The sequence below is a fragment of the Giraffa tippelskirchi genome, chromosome 8 (genome assembly GCF_054371585.1).
Source record: "Giraffa tippelskirchi isolate mGirTip1 chromosome 8, T2T-mGirTip1v1.2.pri, whole genome shotgun sequence".
NCBI classification, from domain to species: Eukaryota; Metazoa; Chordata; class Mammalia; order Artiodactyla; family Giraffidae; genus Giraffa; species Giraffa tippelskirchi.
The window spans coordinates 11038342-11063463 of record NC_137282.1 but is presented as its reverse complement, the minus strand read 5'-3'; the positions used below and the strand labels follow the sequence as shown (position 1 = coordinate 11063463).

The 25122-nt window shown below is 49.4% G+C and overlaps 1 protein-coding gene and 1 long non-coding RNA gene across 10 annotated transcripts in view; one reads left to right on the top strand and one right to left on the bottom strand.

Moving 5' to 3' along the window:
* LOC145518885 (uncharacterized) overlaps positions 1-5053 on the bottom strand; it is a 39350-nt gene extending 34297 nt beyond the window's left edge. Inside the window, exons 1-2 of the long non-coding RNA XR_014063413.1 lie at positions 4476-5053; positions 3594-3737 (exon numbers count right to left, since the gene is read on the bottom strand). This is a non-coding gene — a long non-coding RNA (uncharacterized LOC145518885). The remainder of the gene's footprint in view (positions 1-3593; positions 3738-4475) is intronic.
* A 1049-nt stretch (positions 5054-6102) lies between these two features.
* The window catches only part of PLEKHA2 (pleckstrin homology domain containing A2), a 64533-nt gene continuing 45513 nt past the window's right edge, over positions 6103-25122 (top strand). For 2 of the 9 annotated variants that reach the window (XM_081524065.1, XM_081524060.1), the window contains exons 1-2: positions 6103-6303; positions 19502-19665. In XM_081524065.1, the coding sequence (XP_081380191.1) occupies positions 19525-19665 (141 nt within the window). In that variant the 5' untranslated portion in view covers positions 6103-6303; positions 19502-19524. Of the gene's footprint in view, positions 6304-6566; positions 6683-12043; positions 12256-14003; positions 14118-19501; positions 19666-25122 lie in introns of those variants that run through there. The other 7 variants (XM_081524066.1, XM_081524062.1, XM_081524067.1 and 4 more) reach the window with 4 other exon arrangements.

The following is a 25122-nucleotide window of genomic DNA, read 5'->3' as shown; positions in this document are numbered from 1 at the left end:
AGTTTCAAAATGAAATGCAAAGATTTTAACCCAAAGGTATGAAACTGTTAAAATTTAACAGACATTCTCAGCAATTACTGTGTGCCCTAAGAACATTAACTCACTGAATCTCAGCAACAGTGGTATGAGATAGGTTATGTGTTATCAGCACCTTCTCTATTTTATAGAAACACAGAAAAGTAGGGTATCTGGTGCATGACTATACAGCTCATTTGGTACAGAGACCAGAGTCACATCCCTGGTGGTACCTTGGTGTTAGAGACCAGTTACCATGAAGCCACGAACTATGAAATTGCTTCTTACTCACTTCTAATCATGTGACTTCCTTGTTCAAAAACCTCCAGTGGCTCTTTTTCTTTTTTTTTATGTGGACCATTTTTTAAAGTCTGTGTTGAATTTGTTACAATGTTGCTTCTGTTTTATGTTTTTTTGGCTGAGAGGCATGTGGGATTTTAGCTCCCTGACCAGACATCGAACCCACACCTCCTGCATTGGAAAGCAAAGTCTTAACCACTGGCCCGCCAGAGAAGTCCCTCCAGCGGCTCTTAAAGCCTAAAGTAATATGTACAACTCATTTGCTTAACAATAAATACCCTCCGGCAATCTTTCTTTCTTGTTTTGCTCCCCATGAAAATCCTTCCTTCATCCTTCCCATCCTTCCCTGTACTCTAGCCCTCTAGCCGAAACGGACTAATGCCTTTATCTGAATCCACCTATTCCAATACCTGTCTCCACCTTCTGTATTTTACACTATCTACATCTTCAAGGTCCCTCCAAAGCGTGCTCTCTTTCCTACATTTTCTCCTGCACCTCTCATCCCTGACGGGCTCTTTTTTCTTTTCCCACAGAATTTTCTCTCTCTTCTCTGTATGTATTGATATAAGTTTCTGGCTTTTATGATATTTCTTCCCGTATGCTATATTCCCTCCCAACTAAATGATGGGATCCTTGAGGGCTGCAATACGCTTTCTCAGAGCTTTTTAACACTTTTCATTAAAATTTTAAATCATTATCGTTCTTTTTTGGTAACCAAATGTATGCAGATTTATTGGAAAAAATAAAACATTACAGAAATACATCTTTCAAAAAGTGAGATCTATCATTAGAACCCCTCCTCTTCCACCCAAAGAGAACTGTGGTTAACAGTTTGCAGTGTAGTCTTTTAGACATTTTTTCACGTAATAAACATACAATTTTTATTTACACAAATGGGATTATACTAAATAAGCAACTTTGTACCTCCCTCCCACTTATTTAATATTTGTCATATAGACAGGTATCTCATTTTTTTTAACAGCTACTTAATACTACTTAATACTTATACGTAGTATAATACTAAAGGAAATCAACCCTGAATACACTAAAGGAAGAACTGGTGCTGAAGCTGAAGCTCCAATACTTTGACCACCTGATGCAAAGAGCCAACTCATAGGAAAAGCCCCTGATGCTGGGAAAGATTGAGGGCAGTAGAAGATGGGGGCAACAGAGGATGAAATGGTTGGATGGGATCACTGACTCAGCATGAGTCTGAGCTAACTCCAGGAGATAGTGAAGGACAGAGAAGCCTGGCATGCTGCAGTTTATGGGGTCGCAAAGAGTCGGACATGACTTAGCAACTGAACAACAACAACAATGTAGTATAAAATTATGTGGCTGTAACCGTATTTACCTGTTTAATCCCTTGTTGAGGAATATGACAGTGATTTCCAAATTTCACTATTATGAACAATGCTGCAGCGAATGTATTATGCGACATATATACTCTTGGTTGTTCTGATTCACCTACCACTTTGAGGGGACCTTGAAAGACTGAGAAAGCTGGACAGACCACCAAGAAGTGGCCTGGGCCTGAAGCAATGTGCTTTTTGTCATAAAGGAGGGCACTAGAAGCAGGAATGTCCTCAGCAATCTTACTAGGGAACGCTGGAGGGGCAGTCCTGACCAGCCCCAGTTCTTTGTGAATAAGTTGGATGAGAGAGCCCATACTGAATGATGGGGCCCAAGGGCCTGCCTGGCTATGGAACCCACTTGATCCATTCTCATTACCCCAGCGGAGTCCTGATTCACCCTTGATGTGGCAAGTGAAACTGAATTTGCTGTAGACACTGGAGCTGCCTGCTCTGCTCTGACTCGGCCAGCCGGCCCCCTCTCCATCTGTGGACTATACTGTGACAGGAGTTGGTGGGCAGCCCAAAGGAGAGTGATCTACATCTCTCCTTGGCTTCCCTGATGGCTCATTGGGTAAAGAATCTGCCTGCACTGCAGGAGACACAGGAGACTTGGGTTCAATCCCTGGGTTGGGAAGATCCCCTGGGGAAGAAAATGGCAACACACTCCAGTGTTCTTGCCTGGAAAATTCCATGCACAGAGAAGCCTGGTGGGCTACAGTCCACGGGGTCACAAAGAGTCAGCCACGACTGAGCACATACTCCATATATACACATAAACATACATTCCATATATGTTATCTGTATCTACAGATAACTTTCTGTAGGACAAATCTTCTGGACATGAAATTGCTAGCTGAAATGGAATGGATATTCTAAATGATGATAATTATCGAATATGTGTAGGGAAAATGTCTTGTTTTATGTCTTCCTGTATGTATCCTTCACAAACTCGGTGGTTAAGAGGGCTGGCTCTGGCATCCGACTGGACAGGTTTGTGACTGGGCTTGGTCCCTATGTTTTAGTCACCTCATCTATAAAATGGGGAAATAGTTGTACCTTACTCCTTGTGTTGTAAGACTTAAATAAGACAATATGTGTAAAGCAATTCGCATTTAGTAAGTACCTGAGAAATAAGTTAGTGCGAGATACATGGGAGGCTTCCCTGATGGCTCATTGGGTAAAGAATCTGCCTGCAGTGCAGGAGCTGCAGGAGACACTGGGTTTGATCCCTGGGTCAGGAAGATCCCCTGGAGGAGGAAATGGCAACCCATTCTAGTATTCTTGCCTGGGAAATGCCATGGACAGAGCAATCTGGCGGGCTACAGCCTAAAGGGTCGCAAGGAGTCGGACATGACTGAGCACAAGATATATGGGAGGAAAAAACGGTTAATAGGTTCAGATAATTGTTCGTTGAGTGAATAGGACTGAATAGAACAATAGTAGTTTGAGTAATCTTTCCAGAAATGGATGGTACTTGGCTACTGAAATCAACAGCAACTTTACAAAATGACCAGCTAGCATTAGAAGTGCAATAGCCTTGGAGCAATTTATCTTTGTGCAAAATGAACTGGCCTGAACCAGGATCAACCACTGACCTTGGCCTTTTCAGGCCCATACTTTCCCCAACGGAACTCACTGGCCCCAGCTGCAGCCTGGTACCTTATATAATGTGTGTCTCTAAGGACAGAGAACAATGCAGTTCCCTGGAGGGTGCCCTGGGTCAGCACTGAAGGTTGTTAGGGCACCTGGTTACCAGCCGTGAACACTGAAAATGAATAGAAAGTGCATAAATGGCTGGAGTATAAGACTCTCTGTTTAAACTCTTAGGTTCCGGACCAGTAGTCTCCATTGTTATGGGAAGGTTCCTGTATCAATACTAAAATATTCTCCACCCTGGGTTCCAGAAACATCTCTGCCACTTACCAGCTGCAAAACCTTGAGCAAATTGTTGAACCTCATTTGCACCGACACAACAGGGGAGTGAAATAGCTGCTGTGAAGGCCCTTATGACATTTCCTCTCCCCACAGGCAGAGTCACATTTTCAGACGTCTGGGCTGTTTATTGCACTGAAAAAAAAAAAATGCATAAAATCAGTCAATGGAAATATTTTCAAAATGTGTCAGAGAAGAGATGGTCAATGGACCACAGCAGGGCTCAGACTCAATTGACCGTCTTTGTCTTTATGGTAGAAGGTGATGGGGGTCTTCTGAGGAAGCACCAGAAATACAGAAGTCAGAGAAAAAACTGTAGTCTAACTGGGACCAGGTCCTGGTCAGGGACAAATCTGGCAGTAAACAGCTCTTCCCAGTGAAGGGTAAGCATCACTGGAAGTGTACCAGTGACCCGTCTCCCAGCCCAACCCTGGAGTCGAACTGCACCGGTCTTCTCAGGCCTATTTCAAAATCCACCTCCTTCCCAGGACCCCCTCCCAAATGAACCAGCGTGTGCGGTGGTACTTTCTCACCCTGTGCCATTTTCATTGCCCTTCAAGGCTGCCTCAGCCTCGGAGTGACACTTGCATGCTCTCAGCGAGCTTTGCCTCCCAGGCATCCAATACAGTAGTGCTCAGGAAATATTTGTGGCTCTGTGAATGAGTGACTCAGGCAAGCTCCCCGGGGGACTAGAGTTTTATGGGTTTTAATATGAACCATACCATGGAACCTGAGACATTTCCCTCATTGCTCCAACTGGAAACTGTCTGTTCCAGTTGGATTTGCTGGGGACTTGGATGGAATTTTGTTCCTTTTCACGCTGAAAACCATAATCTAATTTTTAAATTAAAAAAACATTTTCATAGCACCTACCTCACGTTCCGCAGTAATCCAAACATTCTACAAATCTTAATTCATTTATTCTTTGCAAACATCCAGATGTAGAAAATAAGACCAGGAAAGGTTGTCACTTTGCTCTGAGATCAAAGCTAATAAGCTCCAAAGTTGGGATTCAAACCCAGGCCATCTGGTTGTGGAGTATACACTCTGCCTGAAATGTATGTGAGTAGCAAAAATCTTCATGAGCAGAAAAAAAAAAAATGATGTTGGTGTATTTATTTCAAAGGAAATGCTCTTTCTTTTGTGTCCCCCTTTCCTTCCTCATTCAAAGCAAACTGTTCTAAAGCAAACAGTCTTTTTTCACACCTGAGAGAAGGAGGAGGCTCATTTTTGCTTTGGCAATCAAAATGGAAGAGGAAACTTGTGTGGTTTCATCACCGGTGTTTTTGGGGCGTGTGCTCTGCTTGGTCCTGCCTGCCTCTCGACTCATCTGGCTGGGGCCCCCCTTTCTCCAAGCTTTGCTGCCTCAGGTCCCGGAGACTTTTAACAATCTGTCTTTCCCCTGCATCTCTGGGCCACGGACCGGCCTTTCCTGCAATCCCGCCCAGCCCGACTTTGAGCCTCGACGTCTGTTTAGGCCCTCCCCTCGGTCAAAGCCTTGCAATTAGGACTCCGACCTCATCAACTGCAATTGCATCCGAATCCCCAGAAATCGCAGCTCCAGGTCCTCCACCCCGGGGTGAATCCACCGCCTTTCTGGGTTTCGAAGGTTAGGCGGCTGACTACACGTATATTTCAATTATCTGTCTTCTCAGTGTGAGGCTGGCGTCAGAACCTGACAGACCTGCCATTGGTAGCCGTGGGACCCAGGGCAAGTTACTTAACGTCTCTGACTCTCGGTTTCCTCATCGTGGAGGGGATTGATACCCAGAGGGTGGCCGCGTGGATCGAACGAGATAAGGCAGAGGCTGCGCCGGCACCCTTAGGTTCTCTTCGATCCCCCTCGGCAATAGGACATCACACCCGCTTGTCTGTTTCCCATTTTTTCCCCAGAGCACCCTCCTGCTCCGAGGGCTGGGAGGGCGTCTCGGCGCCACGCTCGGAGAAAGTCCCTATGCACCCTTAGAACGTGCGGCCCCGCCGGGCTCCTGGGGCTCATTCGTGACAACCCGGGAGAGATGAGGTAACTTCCTTCGACCCTAACCCTAAACCCAGCCCCGCGGCCCCAGACCGCTGAAGGCTCTGGAAGCGGGGGTTGGGGAGGAAGAAAGGGAGTCAAAAGTGAGCCCGCGCACCCGCTCGCCTCGCTCCCCCAAGGATGCTGTCATCCCCCGGCCCCCTTCCCACTCGGACACCTGCTGCCCGGGGCCCGGCGTCCGAGGCAGGGCCTCCCTCCGCCAGGCGGGCTTCCCGGCCCGCGTCCCACCTGCGTGGCCGCCCCCCGCGAGCGAAGGCGGGGTAGGGGGGGGTGATCCCCGCACCCAGCCGCGGGGGCCGCCCCCGGGCTCCCCGCCCCCGCGAGGTCCGCGCCCCCGCCCGCGCCCCCCGGCCGCCCCGGCACCCCTCTCCTTCCCCGGCGGGCTCGGCGGAGCTTTGTACTCACATCCGGGGCTGGGTTTTGCTTTAATGCGAAACGTAATTAACCCGGAAAAAAGAGCCCAGAGACGAGAGAGAAGGAGGGGGTGAGGGCTCGGGGGGAGAAGAGCAGGAGGAGCCAGAAGCCCCCGAGAGTTTGGCGGCGACAGAGACTACCCCCTGTCCCCTCCGTCCCCCCGAGAGCGACGGCCCGGCGGGCCGGAGAGGCGCTTCCAGCCGGATGTAACGCGCGCACCCTGCCCGAGCCCCGGCCCTGCGCGGCGGGGTAAGTGGGGCGCCCGCGCGGGCCGGGGCGCGCGCCGCCGGGGCCGGCAGGGAGGCCGGGCGGCGCCAGCCTGAGGACTCAGGACCCCGGGGTGGGGGTCGCCACCGCTCCCAGCCGCCTCCGATGGCCCCCGGGGAGCCCGCAGGGCAGCCCCCCCTTCGGCCCTCGATAGCGTCCGGGGTGGCCAAGGTCGCCGCCGCCAGGGGTCGGGCTGCGGGGGTGGGGCCGCCGACTGGGTGGGGGCGGGTGTTCTGCCGAGCTGCGATTTCTCACGTTTGCAGCGGCGAAACTTCTCGGCGGGTTCTGGCGCTGGGGTGGCCGCCCTGCAACGACTGCCCGGGCTGCAGGTAGGGGAGGCGAGCGGACGGCGTCCAGGCAAGTTCCCCGGGGCACGAATGGGGCCTCGGAGACGCATCTTTCTCTTCCCCTGTTAGCCTTATTTCGTGCAGGCCTAGAACGCTCCCCAGGGAGATGCCCCCCTGCCCAGTGGGCCCAGTCCGAGCTCCCTCGGGCTTCTGGACTTGTGGGTTCTGGGGTGACTTGGAGGAAACTGCCCTAAAATGCAGGTGGGGTGCCAGATTGGGGAAAGAACTCGAGGGGATCTGGCTGGCTGTCTCATCAACTTCTTCCCCTCCACCTTACACGCTTCCCTCTTCTGCTCCAGTTCTAAAGACTGTTAATGCATCGAATTAAAAAAAAAAAAATGAGGAAAGGGAGAAGAGAGGCAGTGTAGGAACGAAAAGTGTGCAGACGCGTCCAGAGAGGAGGCGCGGCCGGGCCACCTCCCTCGAGGCGGTCACATCCCCTGCCCAGGCCAGCCCTGCCCCCAGCCCCTCACGGGGAGGTTTCCTTCCTACTTGGTGCATCTTCCCCTTCTAACTCCTCTCCCGCCCCTCCCACCCCCCTGTCTTTCTTTCGGACTCCCAAGTGGGGATTTTAGGAGAGCAAACAGTGGAGCAGGGGGAGGGGACGGGCCTTCTACCGGGACGCCAGCTGTGGCTCCGGGAGGAGGGGGGAGGGGGAGAGGGCGCCTCGGGCCGCCGAGTGGTGGGAGCGCTTGGGCTGAAGTTCCAACATTGCACTCCTGTTGTGTTCAATATATCTAAGTCAGCCCCCTCTTTCCTCCTTTCTGAAGCTTCATCATCTTTCTTACTTGTGGGGGGCAGAGCCTTCCGAAACAGTAAGGCCAAAGATCTGGGAAGAGTAGAAGTGTTTGTTTTCTATTTCAGTTACATTCAGTGGGTATTTTTTGGGTAATTAAGACACCAAAGACAGTGCTGAACAAAGGATAGCCTCTGTCTTCCGGGGGCTTACCACCTGAGGAGGCCAGAGGAGGTCCATCGGTACTTAGAACACAATGCAGATTGTGAAAATAGAGATCCAGCATGCTTTGAGAAGCCAGAGGCTTTTTAAAAATTTTTTTAATTAATTAATTAATTTTTGGAATTAATGTTTGGCTGTGCTGGGTCTTCCTTGCTTCCAGGGCTTTCCTTTGGTTGCGGCAATGGGGGAGGTTGGCAGGGAAGGGACTGTTCTTCTAGTGGGCTTCCCATTTCGGTGGTCCCTCTTGTTGGGGAGTCCTGGCTCCAGGGCGCAGGGGCTTCAGTAGTTGCTGTTACCAGGCTCTAGAGCAGAGGCTCAGTGGTTGTGGTGCAGGGTCTTAGTTGCTGCCTGGCATGTGGGATCTTCCCCGACCAGGGATCGAACCCATGTCTCCTGTATTGGCAGGCAGATTCTTTACTACTGAGCTACCAGGGAAGCCCAAGAAGCCAGAGGCTTTTAAAAAAAATCTTCATCCTTTTTTTGGATATTAGCCTTCTCTGTCGTGTGCCACTTGAATGCACGTGACTTTGGCCGTAGCTTGTAGTCTAGACTCTGTGCCAGCCTGGTGTATGACATCTACTAGGTGCCAAGTAAATGTTTGTTGAATGAATGAGTGACTGACTGCAAGCACAGGAATTGTTTGTCCTGTCCAAATGGAAGAGGAGAACGCAGTGTGGAAGTGCCTCGGACTGGTTCAAGCGGGTTTGTGAGGATTTATCTCGGATGTTGCCTTTGGACCTAAGTGCCCTTTGCCCTCTTTGTAAGCCCTGGTTTTTTTTTTTTTTTTAATTAAGTCTCATATGGACAGCATATAGCTGATACTTTATTTATTTTCAAAATATATTATTTATTTATTTTTGGCTGCACTGGGTCTTCGTTGCTGGGTGTGAGCTTTCTTGAGTTGCGGGGAGCAGGGGTTACCCTTTGTTGTGGTGCACGGGCTTCTCATTGTGGTGACTTCCCTTCTTGTGGAGCATCTAGAGCACAGGCTCAGTAGTTGTGGCCTGCGGTTGGCCCACAGCCTGTGGTATCTTCCCGGACCAGGGATCGAACCCATGTCCCCTGCATTGGCAGGTGGATTCTTAACCTCTGGACCCCCAGGGAAGTCCTAAGCTTTTGACAAGTGTGTGCGGCACTTCTACTGCTGGGAGACTCGCTAACTTCACAGGTGGATGGGTGATCACCTGGGTGTGGCTCGAGAAACCACCTGCCTTTGGTGGAGAGTCTGCAACTCTTCTTTTCTTTTGCCATTGGCGCTTGCTTCTCTTTTCTGTATAAGGAAGTGGGGCCTGCAAATCCTGTCATGTCATCATAGTGTGCTGAACTGTTCTCAGCTCAGTATTTCCCCCGGAGGTTAAAATAAATACTGTAGATATGCTGCTTTTGCTTGGTGCCTGCTTATGGAGAGATTCTGCAAAAAATGAGAAGGGCAAAGCCTCAGCCCTATCACCCAAGCCCCTCTGAGCAGCCTGCCTGCTGGCTTGCCTGATATTTTCTGTTAAGTGCTGGGTCACTAAGGAGCCCAGATCAGCAGGGCCATGGTTTTTGGATGTGCTTTGGATGAGCTGGTGCTTTGTGGATCTCCGGTCTTCTTCGTGGGGCAGGTGGACAGGTGGGTGATGTCCCTCAAATTAGATGTTACTGTGGCCCCAGTGCAGTAAATATCTGTTTGGTTTCCCTGAAACTGTGGCGCTGCTTATTCTGGCTGACATAGTCCTGGAGTTTGGAAAAGATGGTCTGGGTGCTGGGGGGCTGCTTTTCCCTGCCTCTTCCCTCCTCCACCACCAGCAGCTGTTGTTGTTCAGTCGCTCAGTCGTGTCTGACTCTTTGCAACCCCATGGACTGCAGCACACCAGGCTTCCCTGTCCTTCACTGTCTCCCAGAGTTTGCTCAAACTCACGTTCAGCGAGTCAGTGATGTCATCCAACCGTCTCATCCTCTGTCATCCCCTTCACCTCCTGCCCTCAGTCTTTTCCGGCATCAGGGTCTTTTCCAGTGAGTCGCTCTTTGCATCAGGTGGCCAAAGTGTTGGAGCTTCAGTATCAGCATGAGTGAGTACTTGGGGCCGCCTTTCAGTTTTCCGTGCATCTTGGTAGGCTGGAGAGGACTCTGGTGGTCCCGTCCATTAGGCTTTGGAAAGGAAGAGAGCAGAGCAAATATTGTAGTGTGACAGCAAGAGAAGACTGCTAGCTCTGTCTGATACAAGCCCATCACTGAGCCAGGGAATTGGCCAGGGTGGGGCGATGGGGTAGGAGGGATGGGTCTACATAGGCTGATGGTTGGTGCGGGGGGACAGTAATTGGAAGACTCCAGTTACTTGGGTTGGTCTGCTCTCCCCTCCCCTGGTCCCTGCTGGTAAAACCATCCACCCTTTTGGGCTTTATAACTTCTCTCTCTCCTGGAAGCCTTTTCTTTACCCTTGACCCCCATTGACTGAATTGACTTGCAGAAGATTAAAGACTGAATTGGGCTCTCTCCCTGGGGGAAGATCCATGCCTGCTGGGACAGGAGCTTCCAACACTGCCCAGGGCAGCAGGAGACTTTCAGGTCTGGACCTTTGTGTCTTTAGATGCCGGCCAGCTGAGATAAAGAGGGTGGGAAGTGAGGTCCCCTGCTCCTTGAGACACACGATGGTTAAAGGGCAAAGGTGAGGGCTCACTCTCCCATCAGTGCGGACTCCGTTTGGCTGTCCACTTGCAGAGAGCATCTCTCATGCCCTCCCTGGGCTGAGCAGGAGGCAGCTCCAGAGTCCTTTTCCTGGCAGCTGATTGCAGGCCTGGTTCTGTGAACCTGCTGGGTGGCCTGGCCTGCATGGATCCCATGGATCTCTTGCACTTTTTTCAATAACTTCTTGGAGAAATTTAGAGGTAAAAAATATGATGGTTCTCCGTGGAGATGGGTGAGTAACGACAGCTCATTTGAATCCTTGTGAGAGATTCCAGTGTCTGCTTTCCCAGTGGGATTTGCTGACTGATATTGGAGGGGTGGAGACAGTCTGGCAGCTGCCCGCCCTGTTTAAGCTAGTGATGGGAGTCATATACTGCTTCTTAGGCACTCCACACCTACCCAACCACACACACACACACACACACACACACACACACACACACACTTACTCAGTGCTTCATCTTTACCAGACCTCCTGTGAAGCACTTTTCACACATTATTTCGTTTAATCCACATGGCAGCCTTTGAAGTAGGAAAGCAGTTCTCTCCATTTTGCACACGAGGAAATAGGCCCTGGAAAGTTTAGTCACGTCTGTCTGCCTCTGAAACCCATGGTCTTTCCCTTTACCCCAACGTGCTGGTGAAGTCAGCACGCCCTCTTCTTGCAAGAGTTTCATCAGATGCACTCTAACCTACTGATCCCTGTCATCTGCACATCCTCCAGGCCACACCCAGCCCCTCCTCTTTCCCCGCTTCCAGGGACAGAGCCCAAGGCATTTAGACTAGCAGGCTTAGACTGTTTATACTCGACCAGCACCTTGCAAAAGGCTAGTACCTAGGAGAAATAAGGATGCTCTCTTTGCTGCTACCATTAGGAAGCCGTATAGCGAAACTGAACTGTTGAATCTTCTAACTGGGGGACTTTCACATTCTGAAAGTGGGAGATCTCAGTTTTTATAGGCTATTTATAGCCTCCTGCCCCCCTCCCCGCCCCGCACCGTGGCTGCTCCCAGTGCTGTGAATTCCCTGGGGTCAGGAATCTTGAGTCAAAGGCAGACCTTTGCTTCCTGCCAGCTCCATCCGGCAACCACATTTTCTCTGAACAGAGATGAAGCTGTTGTTCAGAGAGATCATGAGTATGTAAAATATTTGGTTGTTTTCAGTATCAGTATTCAGTCACTCCTGCGTTTTCCCCAGAACTTTTTTTTCCCCCTGAAAACTTTCCTCGAGTGTTTCTTGCCTCCATTCAGGGTTCTCTGGTCCGCTGGGGACTAGGCACCTTTTCCTCCCCTCCCCATTCCTGTGGATGTCTGCATTCCTCAGCCTGCTCTTCCGCTGGGAACGTGTTCTCAGGACATTCCCTTCTCTCGCACATTATTCTCCAGCCTCAGACTATTTGGAATGTGCTCTTATGACAGTTTCAGAATGCAGTGATATTATAACCATAGGAAATAGATTTTCCCACACTTTCAAAGTTGGAATCTTTGGCCCAGTCTCAGGGCTGGGTTGCCAAATAGACGTTGCTTGTGTTGTTGTTGTTGTTGTTATTGCTGTTGTGTTTTTACTGGGCCCCTGAGCGTTGCTGGGCCCTCCACCGTGCCCCCTGACGTAGGCTGGAGGATTGAAACACAGGCGACCTCTCTGATCGCCTGGCCCAGCGTTTTCTAACTCCACACCCCAGTTCCTGTCTGCTCATTACAGCCCTTGCTGAGACCTCTGATGTCATTTCCCCATTCACTTTCTCCTGTAGAAGTTTAGCAATTTCCTGCGGTGTCCCTCTCGCTCACCAGCGACGCTGCTGTCCCCAGCTTCCACCCTGGAGGGTGACAAGACAGCATGTATATTCACTGCGTCAAGAAACGCAGTGTCAAGAAACACCTTCCTGACTTTTTTTCTGAAGCAGAATCCTTGGAATTCCCTGTCCTGCTAACACCAAGTCACGTGAAAGAAAAATCTTCAAAGGTACAAATGGATGAATGTCTTGTTTTTTTTTTTCGGTTCTGAACTGCAGGAGATTATAGTGGATTACTTCATCCTGGCACCAGCACCGTTTAAGGCTTTATCTCTGCTATCACTTCTGTCATTTGTATTTATCTCAGAAGTATCAGAACAATCAGGCAGATGAGTTTCCCTTATTTCCTTCTATTTTTTTTCCTGTATCTTCAAACCCACATTCGTGATCTTAAAAATAAGACATCCAATACAGTAAGCCAGAGCTTTCATGACTTAATAGCTCTTTAGCTTTTCTTTAAAAAACTCTGTTTATCCATCTTTTCATTTATTTGTCTAGACATTTAATTGAAACATGTCAGTCCCATCTCCCAGATTTCAAGAAGGAAAATTCCACTGGGGGGCTCTTACTTGGGGGTCCCTGCTTCCCTTCCCTAGAGCACTTGACGGGCTGTGTCACAGAGAGTGAAGCTGCAGCAAGAGCTAGGCACCGACTTGGCTGTGAATCTTCAGCTGACCCCCAGGACAGGGGCTCCTTTTATGAAGACCAGAAAGCAAAGAACCAAACCCACAAGGGAAAGAAAGAGCCTCTCTTAGAGGAGGTTGCAATAGGAAGTAAGAAACCCAACTAGGTTGGAGGGTGCCAAAGCCCTCTGGGTAGGTACCAAGCTTTTGAACAGCTGTGATGGGTGGAATAGGGCTTTATTAGATTTAAGACTTTGAAACACCAAGAAGTCCCAAGAGAGCTATAATTTAAGCACAGTTTTCCTTCTTTATGGACTCTGGAGAATTGAGAAATTTTTTCTCAGCTTCAAAACGTCTACACTGGGGATGGGGGTATGTGTGGAGTTAAATAGCTTTCCTCCCTTCTAAATAAAGTAACATGCATTTCCTGTAGAAAAAGTTGGAAAATATGAAAAATATACAGATGTAGATAAAATTTGCTCATGACCTATGGATAATAGCTGCTAATATTTTAGTGTCTGGATGTCAGTCTTTTTCTATCCAAACACAGAAATATAAAAGCAATATTGGGTTCCTTGGGTTCATATTCTAAATTGTGTTATATAGTGTCTTAAAACTTATGGTGAATTTTTTCCTAATTTATTTAAAATTATGTGAAAACATAGTTTTTTAAAGATTGTGCAGCATTTCCTTATGTGAATATCCTGTCATTTCTTGGAACGTTCCTAATTATTGGAACGTTCAGGGTATTTCCAACTTTTTGTCATAAATTCAGTTGCAGTTGCTATCTTTTTATTTTAATCTGTATTTGCATCTTTGTTTATTTACTTGGATGGAATGCTGGAAGTAGAATTATTGGGTCAGAGGGTATGAACTGCACATTTTTGGCTCTCTTGTTTCATAATGCCAAGTTTCTTTCCAGAAAGGCTGCTACTCCTGTCCTGGATGTGTAACAGTTCTAGGCAGTGTCTTCAAGTAGAGGTCACGTGCTTCAGGCTGCAGCCTTCTTACTTTTCTTCCCCACTGGCGCATCAGTCTTCTACTGGGACATGTTTTACTTCCCTGGGGTCTTGGTCCCAGTGATCTATTATATATATTTTTTTTAATTAAAAAAATATTTACTTATTTGGCCATGCCAGGTCTTAGTTGCAGCACCTGTCCTCTCGTTTCCTGATCAGGGATCGAACCCAGAACTCTTGCATTGGGAGTGTGGAGTCTGGGCCGCCAGGGAAGTCCCAGTTATCTGTTATGTATTAATGAGCCTGATAAAGATGTCGGTTGCCTCAATTCCTAAGGGACGATCTTATTGGCTTGAATCTCCTCCTGTGAAGAAGTCCAGGGCCCTGGAAGGAGCAGTGGAGCGACGTTTGGGACAGGAGTGTCGCCTGATGCCCTCATCTCATTGGAAGGTGGGCAGCCATTGACTGCTTCTCCTGACCTTTATCTCATCAGTGGGCAGGTGTTGACCAGGAATCTCGGGTTAGGCCAGGTTGACATTTAACTCATTTTCTGCTGCTGATCAGTGGGCAAACTCCATGCAAAGTCCCTTTCTTTCTAAAAGTTTCACTTTTATCATGAATTAAATATTTAACATATTTTCACCTGCTGCATATACTTGGGAACTTACAAGACATCTAGATCATTTAAAACTTGCCTCTTTTACTTTTCATTATGAACCACTATTTTCTTACTTGGATTATGTGAAGCCGTGTTTTGGTTTTGTTTGACGTGTGTGTGTGTGTGTCTGTGTGAAAGGGAGAGAGAGGAAGAGAAATTGATTGTGTGCACATATAATTTTGATTTGCGTTAAACAAAGTCTAGGAAGGAAGATCCTGTTCATGCACTGGAGAAGGAAATGGCAACCCACTCCAGTATTCTTGCCTGGAGAATCCCAGGGATGGTGGAGCCTGGTGGGCTGCCGTCTATGGGGTCGCACAGAGTCGGACACGACTGAAGCGACTTAGCAGCAGCAGCAGCAGCAGGAAGGAAGATGAAGCAGGAAGCGAACATGAGAAAATGTTCTGCCTCCCTGGGCGTCATTATATATTTAAACTAGCCACAGTTGAAAATAATAAGAACATTCAGTGTATGTAGGATTATAGCAATGTAACAATATGTTGCTGGCTGCAATGTAAACAGATGAAATAATTTTAGAAAGCAGTTTTGTAATGGGACTCAAGAGTTATAAAAGATCATAACTTGTGATCTAGTCTTATTATGACTTGGAATTTATGTGGTATCTGTGTGCAAAAGAAGAAACAAAGTATAAAAACATGAATTTTAACATTAGAAAAATTTGATATCATCTAACTGTCTAATCATGGAGACATGGTTTAAGTAAATTATAGTAAGTCCAGTCCAGTGATGTTATGCAGCCATTAAAAACACTGATTATAAAGACTGGGTAGGAACATGGAACATGTTTATGATATAATTGAAAGTTTTAAGAAGGTTGATTATGTGGACAGGGGCATGAAAAAGCATGCAAAAGTGTAAATGATTGGCTGGAGTGATTTTTTTAATGCCAGCATTGTTATATTGTGAGTTTTGCACTAAAAACGGAAAACGCTAGGGAGGTTGGCGTACTTTGGAAAGAGAGGGTGCTGAATGGGGTGGACCGAGGTCCCTTCCTGCGGACAGAGTCTGTGCTCTTTGCCCTCCATGTGTTGTAAAGGCCTCGGAGCTCCTTGCTAGGTGGTCTTGATATTGAAGGTGCAGAGGCTGGCCTGAGAGCATGCTGTCTGGTGGTCTGACCCGACAACGAGAACACTTGCCATGTTGTCCCAAGAGATAGGACCAGAGTCTCTGTCTGGGTGATGGTCCCAGGACATAATGTGTGTGTGGGGGTCAACTCCTGGGACCCATCCCCCAGTTTCACTGTTTACCCAGTATTTTACTTTGGGGAACTTGGTTAAAATGAAGAGTTTACAGGACAGGCTAGACTATTACACCTGAGGAGTATCACGAGAGCTGGAAAGGACGTTTCAAAGGGGTGACGGTATATGCACGTTTCATCAAGGTGTCCTGCCCCCCCTTATGGGTCGGGGGCTCTTTCTCCCCTCCGGGCCAGATCGCTGCGGCCGGACCAGGGGCATGGGGGCTTGGGGGCAGAGTGAACTGTCTTTGAGGGGCCTCTGTGGGAAAAAGGGGAGCAGCCCCCAGAGACTGGGGTGATGATGGAGGCAGGCTGAAAAGGTAGGGAGAGGGGATTTGGAGCCGGGGGCGGCTGGCACCCTGTACCAAGGCTTAGCAGCTGCTGGGATGAGGATGCGTTGTCAGAGGACCGGGCTCAGGACCTCCGGTCTGCGTGTCACTTCTGCGTGGGTCGTTCTAACCACATTTCTGTGGGATGCTTGGTTCTCCTGCCGCTCATTCTGCATCCCCCCACCCCTCCACCTCCCACAGGATGATGAGCTCTGTGACTCAGCTGCTTCTCAGGACATCTGAGCGGCTTCCCGCCCCCCATCCCCCCACCCCGGGCTAGAACCACACTCAGGAGATATGTAACCAAAATTCTTCTTTTTATTGGCTTGTCTTTTGGTCCCTGCGAGTCCTCTCCCTCCCTTGAAAAAAGTGAAAGTTAGTTGCTCAGTGATGCCGGACTCTCTGTGACCCCATGGACTGTAGCCTGCCAGGCTCCTCTGTCCGTGGGAATCTCCAGGCAAGAATACTGGAGTGGGTTGCCATGCGCTTCTCCAGAGGATCATCCCGACCTAAGGATTGAACCTGGGTCTCCTGCATTGCAAGGCAGATTCTTTACCAATTGAGCCACCGGGAAAGCCCACCCTTGGATCCATGCAAATGGGCAGCCTCCCTCTTTACAAGTGTTGATGGTGGAAAGAGTGCCTTCTCTGGCTTCTGACTTGGGTAAAAGACACTGATTAATCCCCTTGGGCTAAAGAGGGGATATTGGAAAGGAAGCGTGAAGACAGATGCCAGTATTACCGGCTTATTGGCTGCACCCAGAAATGGCTGACTGTGTTATCCACTGCAGTTTATACCCTTCCTCTTAGAGATGTCCCAGGAGTGGTGAAAGCCCCGGAGCCCCCGGAATGTCTGTGGCTGTGGCCGGGCTGGCATCATGGGAATTTGCTGAGCTTTCCTGGGGGATGGGTGTACACTCACTGCAGGGCTGACCCAGCTTTTCTGCCTGGGACTCCTGAGTTCCCCTGATTCCCTGGGGGAAGCTGCATCCTTTCTCAGGGATCCATCCACTTCCTCCCCAGCCAGCCTCTGACCTCTCTCCCCTCCCATCTTTGACCTGGCGTCTGCGAGACTTGAATCAAGTCCCTCCCGTGGCGTTCGTTCCTAACCCTTGGCTTAAAAAACCCATCTCATCTCCCTTTGCTGAACTCACTGCCGGGCCAGTTGTGAGACTAGAGCTGGGGTAGAGGCTTAGTTTGGGAGGCTGACCACAGGGACCTCAGACCACATGATGCGCTGTGTGCGGGGGAAGGGGGTGTCTCCCCCACGCCCACCCTTGGGGTCCCTTTGCCACTGTGCTATTTCCTTCTCCTCTGCCATCTTCTGAAACCTCCTTTTCCCACTTTTTCTCCCTTTCTCACCTCTTCTTTTACTCTCTCTTTCTAGCTGTGCTGTTTCCTCTTTGTCCTGTTTCCCTGCCCACTATATTTTTTTGTCCCCCATCATTACTTAGCGAGTTACCACCAGATCCCTGACCTGTCTGCCTCCTGCCTGAATCGTCTGCCCCACGTCCCAGTTTCTGCCTGACCTTACCTAGAATCTGGGATTCGCTCTTCCCTGGCATCTTGGTGTGTGAGCAGAGTATTTTTTCCTTGGGGCAGCCTCTGGGCTCTGCAAGGCCCCTTAGAGAGTCCACCACCCTACCCTCAACATCCTTAGAATCTGCCTCACCTTGTGGGAATGCGTGTCTCTGCCTGTGGGACTTTCCTCCTGACGCGGAGGCCTGCAGGTGTGGCATCTCGGCTCACAGGCTGACCCAGGTCCGCAGGGCACGGCCGGAAGCCAGCCGTCTCTCCGCTGAGCTTAGTCATAGGCTCGGGGCCGTGGCAGGCTTGGGCTACGGTGAATTTTGCCTTGTTGGAGCCAGTGCCTCTCTCTCAATTCATCCCACCCTCTGCTTCCCCCTCTGTGTCCACAGGTCTGTTCCCTGTGTCTATTCAAGCGGGACCAGGGGTGGGTGGTGTCTGTCCCCGAGGGTTTGACTGTCTCGAGGGGTTTTCTAATCCCTGGGCATCGCATCCCACTTCTGCATTTTGCTGTGCACCCAGGTGGGATGTGGCTGCCTGTTGGAGGGCTCTTATCCTCTTGGGGAAGAGAACAGGGCTTTTACTTCGGCTAATCAGACAGGAGGAAGCCAGGATTGGGGAGGCCCAGGATGCGGCTCATCTCAAATTGCAGGACCCTGTCCTGCAACGAGGGGAGGTGTTTGCAGATGGGTGTTCTTCTGCTCCCTCACTCTTCTGATGACAAGTGGTTTCTGGGAAATAGTGAAGTGAAGGAAGTGAGGCCGGGGCTGAGGGCTCTGGCCCCAGGAAGCCCTCGGATCTCATTCCTGGGGAACTTCATGGAGCTGGAGGGGCAGCTCTTTGCACCTGAATTCCCAGCAGAGTTTATCCAAGTATTTGTACTGGAGCTTAAGTCCTTTCTGAACTTCCCTGGTGGCTCCGTGGTAAAGAATCCTCCTGCATTGCAGGAGATGCCGGACACACGGGTTTGATCCCTGGGTCAGGAAGATCCCTGAAGAAGGGCATGGCAACCCATTCCAGTTTTCTTGCCTGGAGAATCCCACGGACAGAGAATCCTGGCGGGGTACAGTCCACAGGGTTGGAAAGAGTTGGACACAATTGAAGTGACTGAGCACTAAGTCCTTTCTGTGATATTTTCTTTATATAAAAAACTGGGTTATGACCTACTTTACAAGGCTTTTCTGAAAAGTGATAATAATGCCTAGTGTTTATCAATGCTTCATGTCTGAAGTTCAGTTCAGTCGCTCAGTTGTGTCCGACTCTTTGCAGCCCCATGGACTGCAGTACGCCAGGCTTCCCTGTCCATCACCAACTCCCGGAGCTTGCTCAAACTCATGCCCATCAAGCCAGTGATGCCATCCAACCATCTCATCCTCTGTCATCCCCTTCTCCTCCTGCCTTCAATCTTTCCTAGCATCAGGGTCTTTTCCAATGAGTCAGTTCTTCTTATCTGGTGGCCGAACTATTGGAGCTTCAGCATCAGTGCTTCCAATGAATATTCAGGACTGATTTCCTTTAGGATGGACTGGTTGGATCTCCTTGCAGTCCAAGGGACTCTCAAGAGTCTTCTCCAACACCACAGTTCAAAAGCATCAATTCTTTGGCCAAGCATTTGATTCTCACCAAAACCTTAGGAGGTGTAGGTCCCATTATTATCCCTGTTTTACAGAGGCAGAAACTGAGGCCTGGAAAGGTTAAACACTTTGTGCCCACACAGTCAGTAAGGGGCCAGAACTGGGAATAGAACCCAGGCCTGTGACCCAGAGTCTGGGCTTACATTCTCTGTGAGTGTGAAGATGCTTCGCACCCTGCCTGGTGCATAGTGGAACCTCAGGGAAGTTAGTTGAATACACGTTAATGGATTTTGGTGACCGTTTGTGGAACGAAGTTGATAGACGTTTCCGGGGTCTGGATGGGGTGGGACGTCCGGGGCCCCAGGGAAGGAAGGATGCCTGTGGAAGAGCGTGCCGGCCTCCCTTCTGGCAGAGGTGAGTCAGCCAGAGCAAGGCGCCCGCTTTGCCCTCCTTCTCACGGCCTCTCCCTCTCTCCCTCCTGCCACGCAGGGTGATGTGAGCAGAGCCCAGGAATGCCTTATGTGGATCGGCAGAACCGAATCTGTGGGTTTCTGGACATCGAGGAGAATGAGAACAGCGGCAAGTTTCTGCGGAGGTACTTTATTCTGGACACGCAGGCCAACTGCCTGCTCTGGTACATGGACAACCCTCAGGTGAGAGGTGGTGTGGAGGGGACAGGGCGGCTGCCTCTTGGAAGGGAGGGGAAAAATCCCACAACACACGCACACACATACAACACACACACAACACATACACAGCATACACATATAACACACACAACACACACACATACAACACACATGACATACACATACAACACACACAACACACAGGTACATGCACAAGTTCAGTTCAGTTCAGTCGCTCAGTCGTGTCTGATTCTTTGCGACCCCATGGATCGCAGCATGCCAGACCTCCCTGTCCATCACCAACTCCTGGAGTTTACCCAAACCCATGTCCATCGAGGTGGTGATGCCATCCAACCATCTCATCCTCTGTCGTCCCCTTCTCCTCCCAGCATTAGGGTCTTTTCCAATGAGTCAATTCTTTGCATGAGGTGGCCAAAGTTAAGAAGCCACCCCAGATGGTAGCTGGAGGAAAAGGAAGCTCGTCTCTCCTGCCCCTTGGGGGTCTGGTGTCTTTTCTCACCATCAGTAATTTTTTAAAATTTCGATATATTTTATTTAATTATACCTCTACATAGTTTAGTTTTTAATGATGGCTATCATTACAGCTGGCTTGCAGATTTCCAGAAATGTAACAATTGACTCCCGTGAGCCAGTGTGAACTGACTCTGTCACAACAGTGAAGTAGGTATTGTTATCATCTGTTTTACAGATGAGAAGATTGAACTTCAGAGAGATTATTTGCTCTTTTTTAAAAAATTAATTTTCTATTAGAGTATAGCTGCTTTACAACGTTGTCTCAGTTTCTGTTGTACAACAAAGTGAATCAGCCATACGTATGCATATGTCCCCTCTTTCTTGGATTTCCTTTCCATTTAGGTCACCACAGAGCACTGAGTCGTGGTCCAGTGGTTAAAACTCCGAGCTACAAATGCAGGGGGGTGCAGGTTCGATCCTGGGTCAGGGAACTAAGATCTAGCACACTGTGCAGCACAGCCAAAAGATTAAAAAAATTTTTTTAAATTAAGTTAAATTAAAATTTAAAAAAGAGAAAGGATGCAGGAATTTAACCGTTGCAGAAGTCCAGCAGAGGCCGGCGCCGGCTCTGGGCAGTACTTCCTCTTCCCTCTTGGCAGGACCGAGTCTCGTGGCCACTCCCACTCTTCCAGTCTGGGGCCCCGCCCCGGCAGAGAATGTGACCTGGTTCCCTGAACTGGACAAAGGTTGGACCTGTTTGGATCCTGGGTGGGAGGTGACCTTGGGGGCCACCCAGTTTGCCACAGATGAGAAATGGAGGCTCACATTGGGACTGCCTTTGGTAAGCACGCAGCAGAACTGGGTGCCTGGCTCAGGGTTCCGTGGTGGTCAGGCACCGAGACGGCATCCGAGGCTCTTTAGTGCTGTGCTCGGAATCCCTCAAGTCATCGCTAGTCTGGGAAAAAGTTGCCCTGTTCCTGGTAGGGGATCTCAGGTCTTTTTTTCTGGCACCGTGAGTGCTCTTGGCTCTTTCCTTCCTGCTGCCCTGGAGCGATTTGATGGGATGAGGCCCCAGAGCCTGGCATGGCCCCCGGACCTGGCAAGGTCGTGGGTCATGGCCATGTTGGGGTTGGGGGTGGGCGTGTGGCTGAGAGCTGGCTCTCGTTCAGAGACTTGGGAAGAGGAGAGGCTGAGGGTTAGGGGAGGGCTTTGTGCCATAAGATGTGAAGTGCAAAAAATCCGGGGGCTCACCCACTAGAGACCTTTGGCCTGTGTCCTGTGGATCCGATGGCTGAGAGAAAACGCTATAGATACGGACAACCTCCTCAGGTCACTGCCGCCAGCTGCCTTCTCCTGGAAAGTTATTGCTGTTGTTCAGTCACTCAGTCGTGTCGGACTCTTTTGCAGCCCTATGGATTGTAACCTGCCAGGCTCCTCTGTCCATGGGACTTCCCAGGCAAGAATATTGGAGTGGGTTGCCATTTCCTCCTCCAGAGGATCTTCTTGACCCAGGCATCTGGGTCTTCTGGCCTTGGCAGGCGGATTCTTAACCGCTGAGCCACCTGGGAAGCCCCTTTCAGGGAAAGACTTAACGCTAAATAGAAGCCCCGTGGTTCACCCACATCCCTGGTAGCCCTTCTGTGGGCTTCTTTCATTTAAAATGCTGAGCTTGCAGAGTGAAACCCACACACAGTCTCTCCCATTCTGGATGAACCGGGAATGCTGGCCTCCTAGGATGTGTTGGTCTTGGGTTTGCCTTCAGGCTCTGCTGCATCATTTTCCCAGCATTGCTCTGCACGGGTGCCCACGGCTGGGGCAACACGTCCGCTGGGAAAGGAAGTAGCATTTAGGGTGCTGCCTCCCCACCATGAGAGGGATTGGAATCAAGTCTTGTGTGCCAGTAGACTTGGCCTCTGATGGGCCAGGGCTGAGCCCTGGGTTCGGATCTCTGGGTCTTATCCTTCCCCTTTTCTCTCTTTGTGTACCTTCTCCAGCTCACCTGTCTTATTAGCTCAGGGGATTAGCTCTTGCTTCCTACTAGGACTGTTCTTAACCCAAATTCATGGGCTTGGCGGGGTGGGAGGGAGGCTCAAGAGGGAGGAGCTATGTGTATACTTATAGCTGATTCATGTTGTTGTACAGCGGAAACCAACACACCATTGTAAAGCAATTATCCTCCAATTAAAAACAAATGAGAAAAAAAAAATTCAGGTGTTGGGGGAATCCTGCCCAGCCCTCTTCCCCTGAGAGTGGATGGATCACCCAGGACCACCGGGTCACCGTCTCAGATCTGGACTGTTGCCAGTGTTCAGGAGTGCCCTTGCTCTGTGCTGCCCTCTGATTGGCTGTCTGTGGTTCTAGAACCTGCAACTCCCTGGGATGCTGTGCCTCGGGCCTCCTTGCCGGGGTCTCTGAGGTCCACCTCTGAGGCTCTTCCCACCCTGCCCAGGGCAGCCTCCTGAGCCTCTCTGACCCCCTGCACTGTCAGGATGCTCTCTGTGCTAGAGCCTTCTTCGAGTCTGAATTACAAATAGAGCTTGTGGTCCCTGCTCGAGATTCTTTACATTTTCCCTGGAAACAGAGGTTTCAGCTGCCTGGCAGCTGCCTAAAAAAGGAGAGACTTGCTGTGACATAGCAATAGTTCAGAACATCGAACTTCAGTTGTTAGCTTTAGCCCTTCATTTGTGTTAATAGCCAGACAGCCGTTCCCTCTAAAAGCCAGATCTTTTTGTAAGCTGTAAAATGGTAGAGTGAGCATTTATTACTATGTGCCAGGCACTATTCTCAAGACTTCTTTGGGGTCTTTTTTTTGTTCTTGGGGTATATTTTGGGCTTCCCTGGTGGCTCAGATGTAAAGAATCCACCTGCAATACAGAAGACCTGGGTTCAATCCCTGGGTCGAGAAGATGCCCTGGAGAAGGGAATGGCTACCCACTCCAGTATTCTTGCCTGGAGAATTCCATCGACAGAGGAGCCTGGCGGGCTACATGTAGTCCATGGGGCCACAAAGGGTCAGACACAACTGAGCAACTAGCACATAAATACATGATTTTATTGCATAATAGTTTGTAGGCATTTTGGATACAATTACTCTAGGACCTTTTCCAACAGTAACATTTTAAAAAATGTTTTTATTGTCCTTGCCTTGCTCTCAGACTTATATTTTTATTTTTTATTTAACTTTTATTGGCCTTTAGTTGATTTATAATGTGTTAGTTTCAGGTGTATAGCAAAGCGAGTCAGTTTTATATATTTATACATGTATCCACTCTTTTTTAAGATTCTTCTTCCATACAGGGTTGTTGGGTTTTCATTTCATTCTGACAGGTATAGTTGGCAGGCATCACTGTTCTCATTCTAAAGGTGGGGTGGCTGAGGAAGAGAGGGGAGGAAGTTTGCCCTTGGTTATGTCATAAGAAAGTGGCTGAGCCTCCAGGATCCTAACCCTGGCTGTCTGACACCAGCTCCCCTGCTATTATGGCCGAGAATGAGGCAGTCACCTTAGTGTTGCTTGGGAGGAAGGAGAGCTTGCAAAGGTGAGTCTCTGATTAAGAAAGAGAAGCCGGGGCACTCTTAGGACTGGGAGGTCCTAGAGGGCATGTGCTTGTCTGGCTTTTGATCCCCAGTGTGCAGTATTTGATAAATGTGAGCTCATTGAATGAATGAATGAATGAAAGAGGCTGTTAGAGAGATGCCTTTGTGAAATGGAGAGTGTCCAACACTGCTCTTCTGGGACTGGGACAAGAGCCTGTACCAAGCAAAAGCTCTGCAGAATGAGGTGAAGCAGAGAGCAAGGGGTCAGAAAGAGAGGGGTGGAAGGTGATCCCCAAGAGCAAACCTGGGTAAGGTTGATCTTTCCCTGTGAAGAGGGACTCTGGGGACCGTGTGTCGTCACTGAACGTCTCAAGTTTATAGGGAAAAGGAGACACCTGCTATAATAGTTTCGGTATTTAATCAGCTGGGTTCTTTTCTGAACCCAGGTCCCTGATTTATGCCTGTTTAAACCCCTTGGAAGTTGCTGTTTGGGAGCCTGTTTTTACTACCACTGCTACCAGTATCACTAGCCGCAGTTATTTTCACTGAGTGGGTGTGGTATACCAGCTATTGTGCAAAATGCTTTTCATGTTATCTCGTTAAGGTCCTCTCAGTAATCCTGGGACCTGGGAAATCTAGCATTTCCTCTTCAAGGTACAGAGATGGTTAGCAGCTTTGTTCAAGGTCGTGCAGGTGGTAAGCACAGAGCCGGCGTTAGAGCCAGGTCTGTCTCATTCCAGTGTCTACCCTCTTCACCTTTTTTAAACAATATTAATTTGGCTGCGTGAGATCTTTCAGTTGCGGCATGCAGGCTCTGAGTTGTGGCATGTAGGATCTAGTTCCCTGCCCAGGGATAGAACCCAGGCCCTCTGCATTGGGAGCTCAGAGTTTTAACCACTGGACCACCGAGGAAGTCCCTGTATTCTTCACCTTTGTCTGTCTCTTTCCTCCTGATACATGTGCTCAACCCTGTGCTGATGTGGAGGAGATGACCTGGAGGGGAATTCAGAGAGGTCTTTGCCGCCAGAAAACTTTAGATTTAGTTGGCAAAATGAAAACAGCACACATAAAACTACAGTGGTAAAAATGCCAACCCATCTTTACAACCAGGTAGCATGTCATTGGGCTTCCCTGGTGGCTCAGATGGTAAAGAATCTGCCTGCAGCACGGGAGACCCGGGTTCCATCCCTGGGTTAGGAAGATCCCCTGGAGAAGCGAATGGATACACACTCCAGTATCCTTGCCTGGAGAATTCCATGGACAGAGGAGCCTGGCGAGCTATATAGTCCATGGAGTCGCAAAGAGTTGGACACGACTGAATTACTAACACACACAGCATGTCATTAAAGTGAACAGCCCAGATGCCACTAGTTTGGGTGCAGGAGAGGGAGTTGCAGTTTTCCTCTGTGCTGCTGGTCCAGGGAAGATGGAGGGCCTGGAGGTGGAGTCTCGGATGGAACGTTCCCAGGCCTG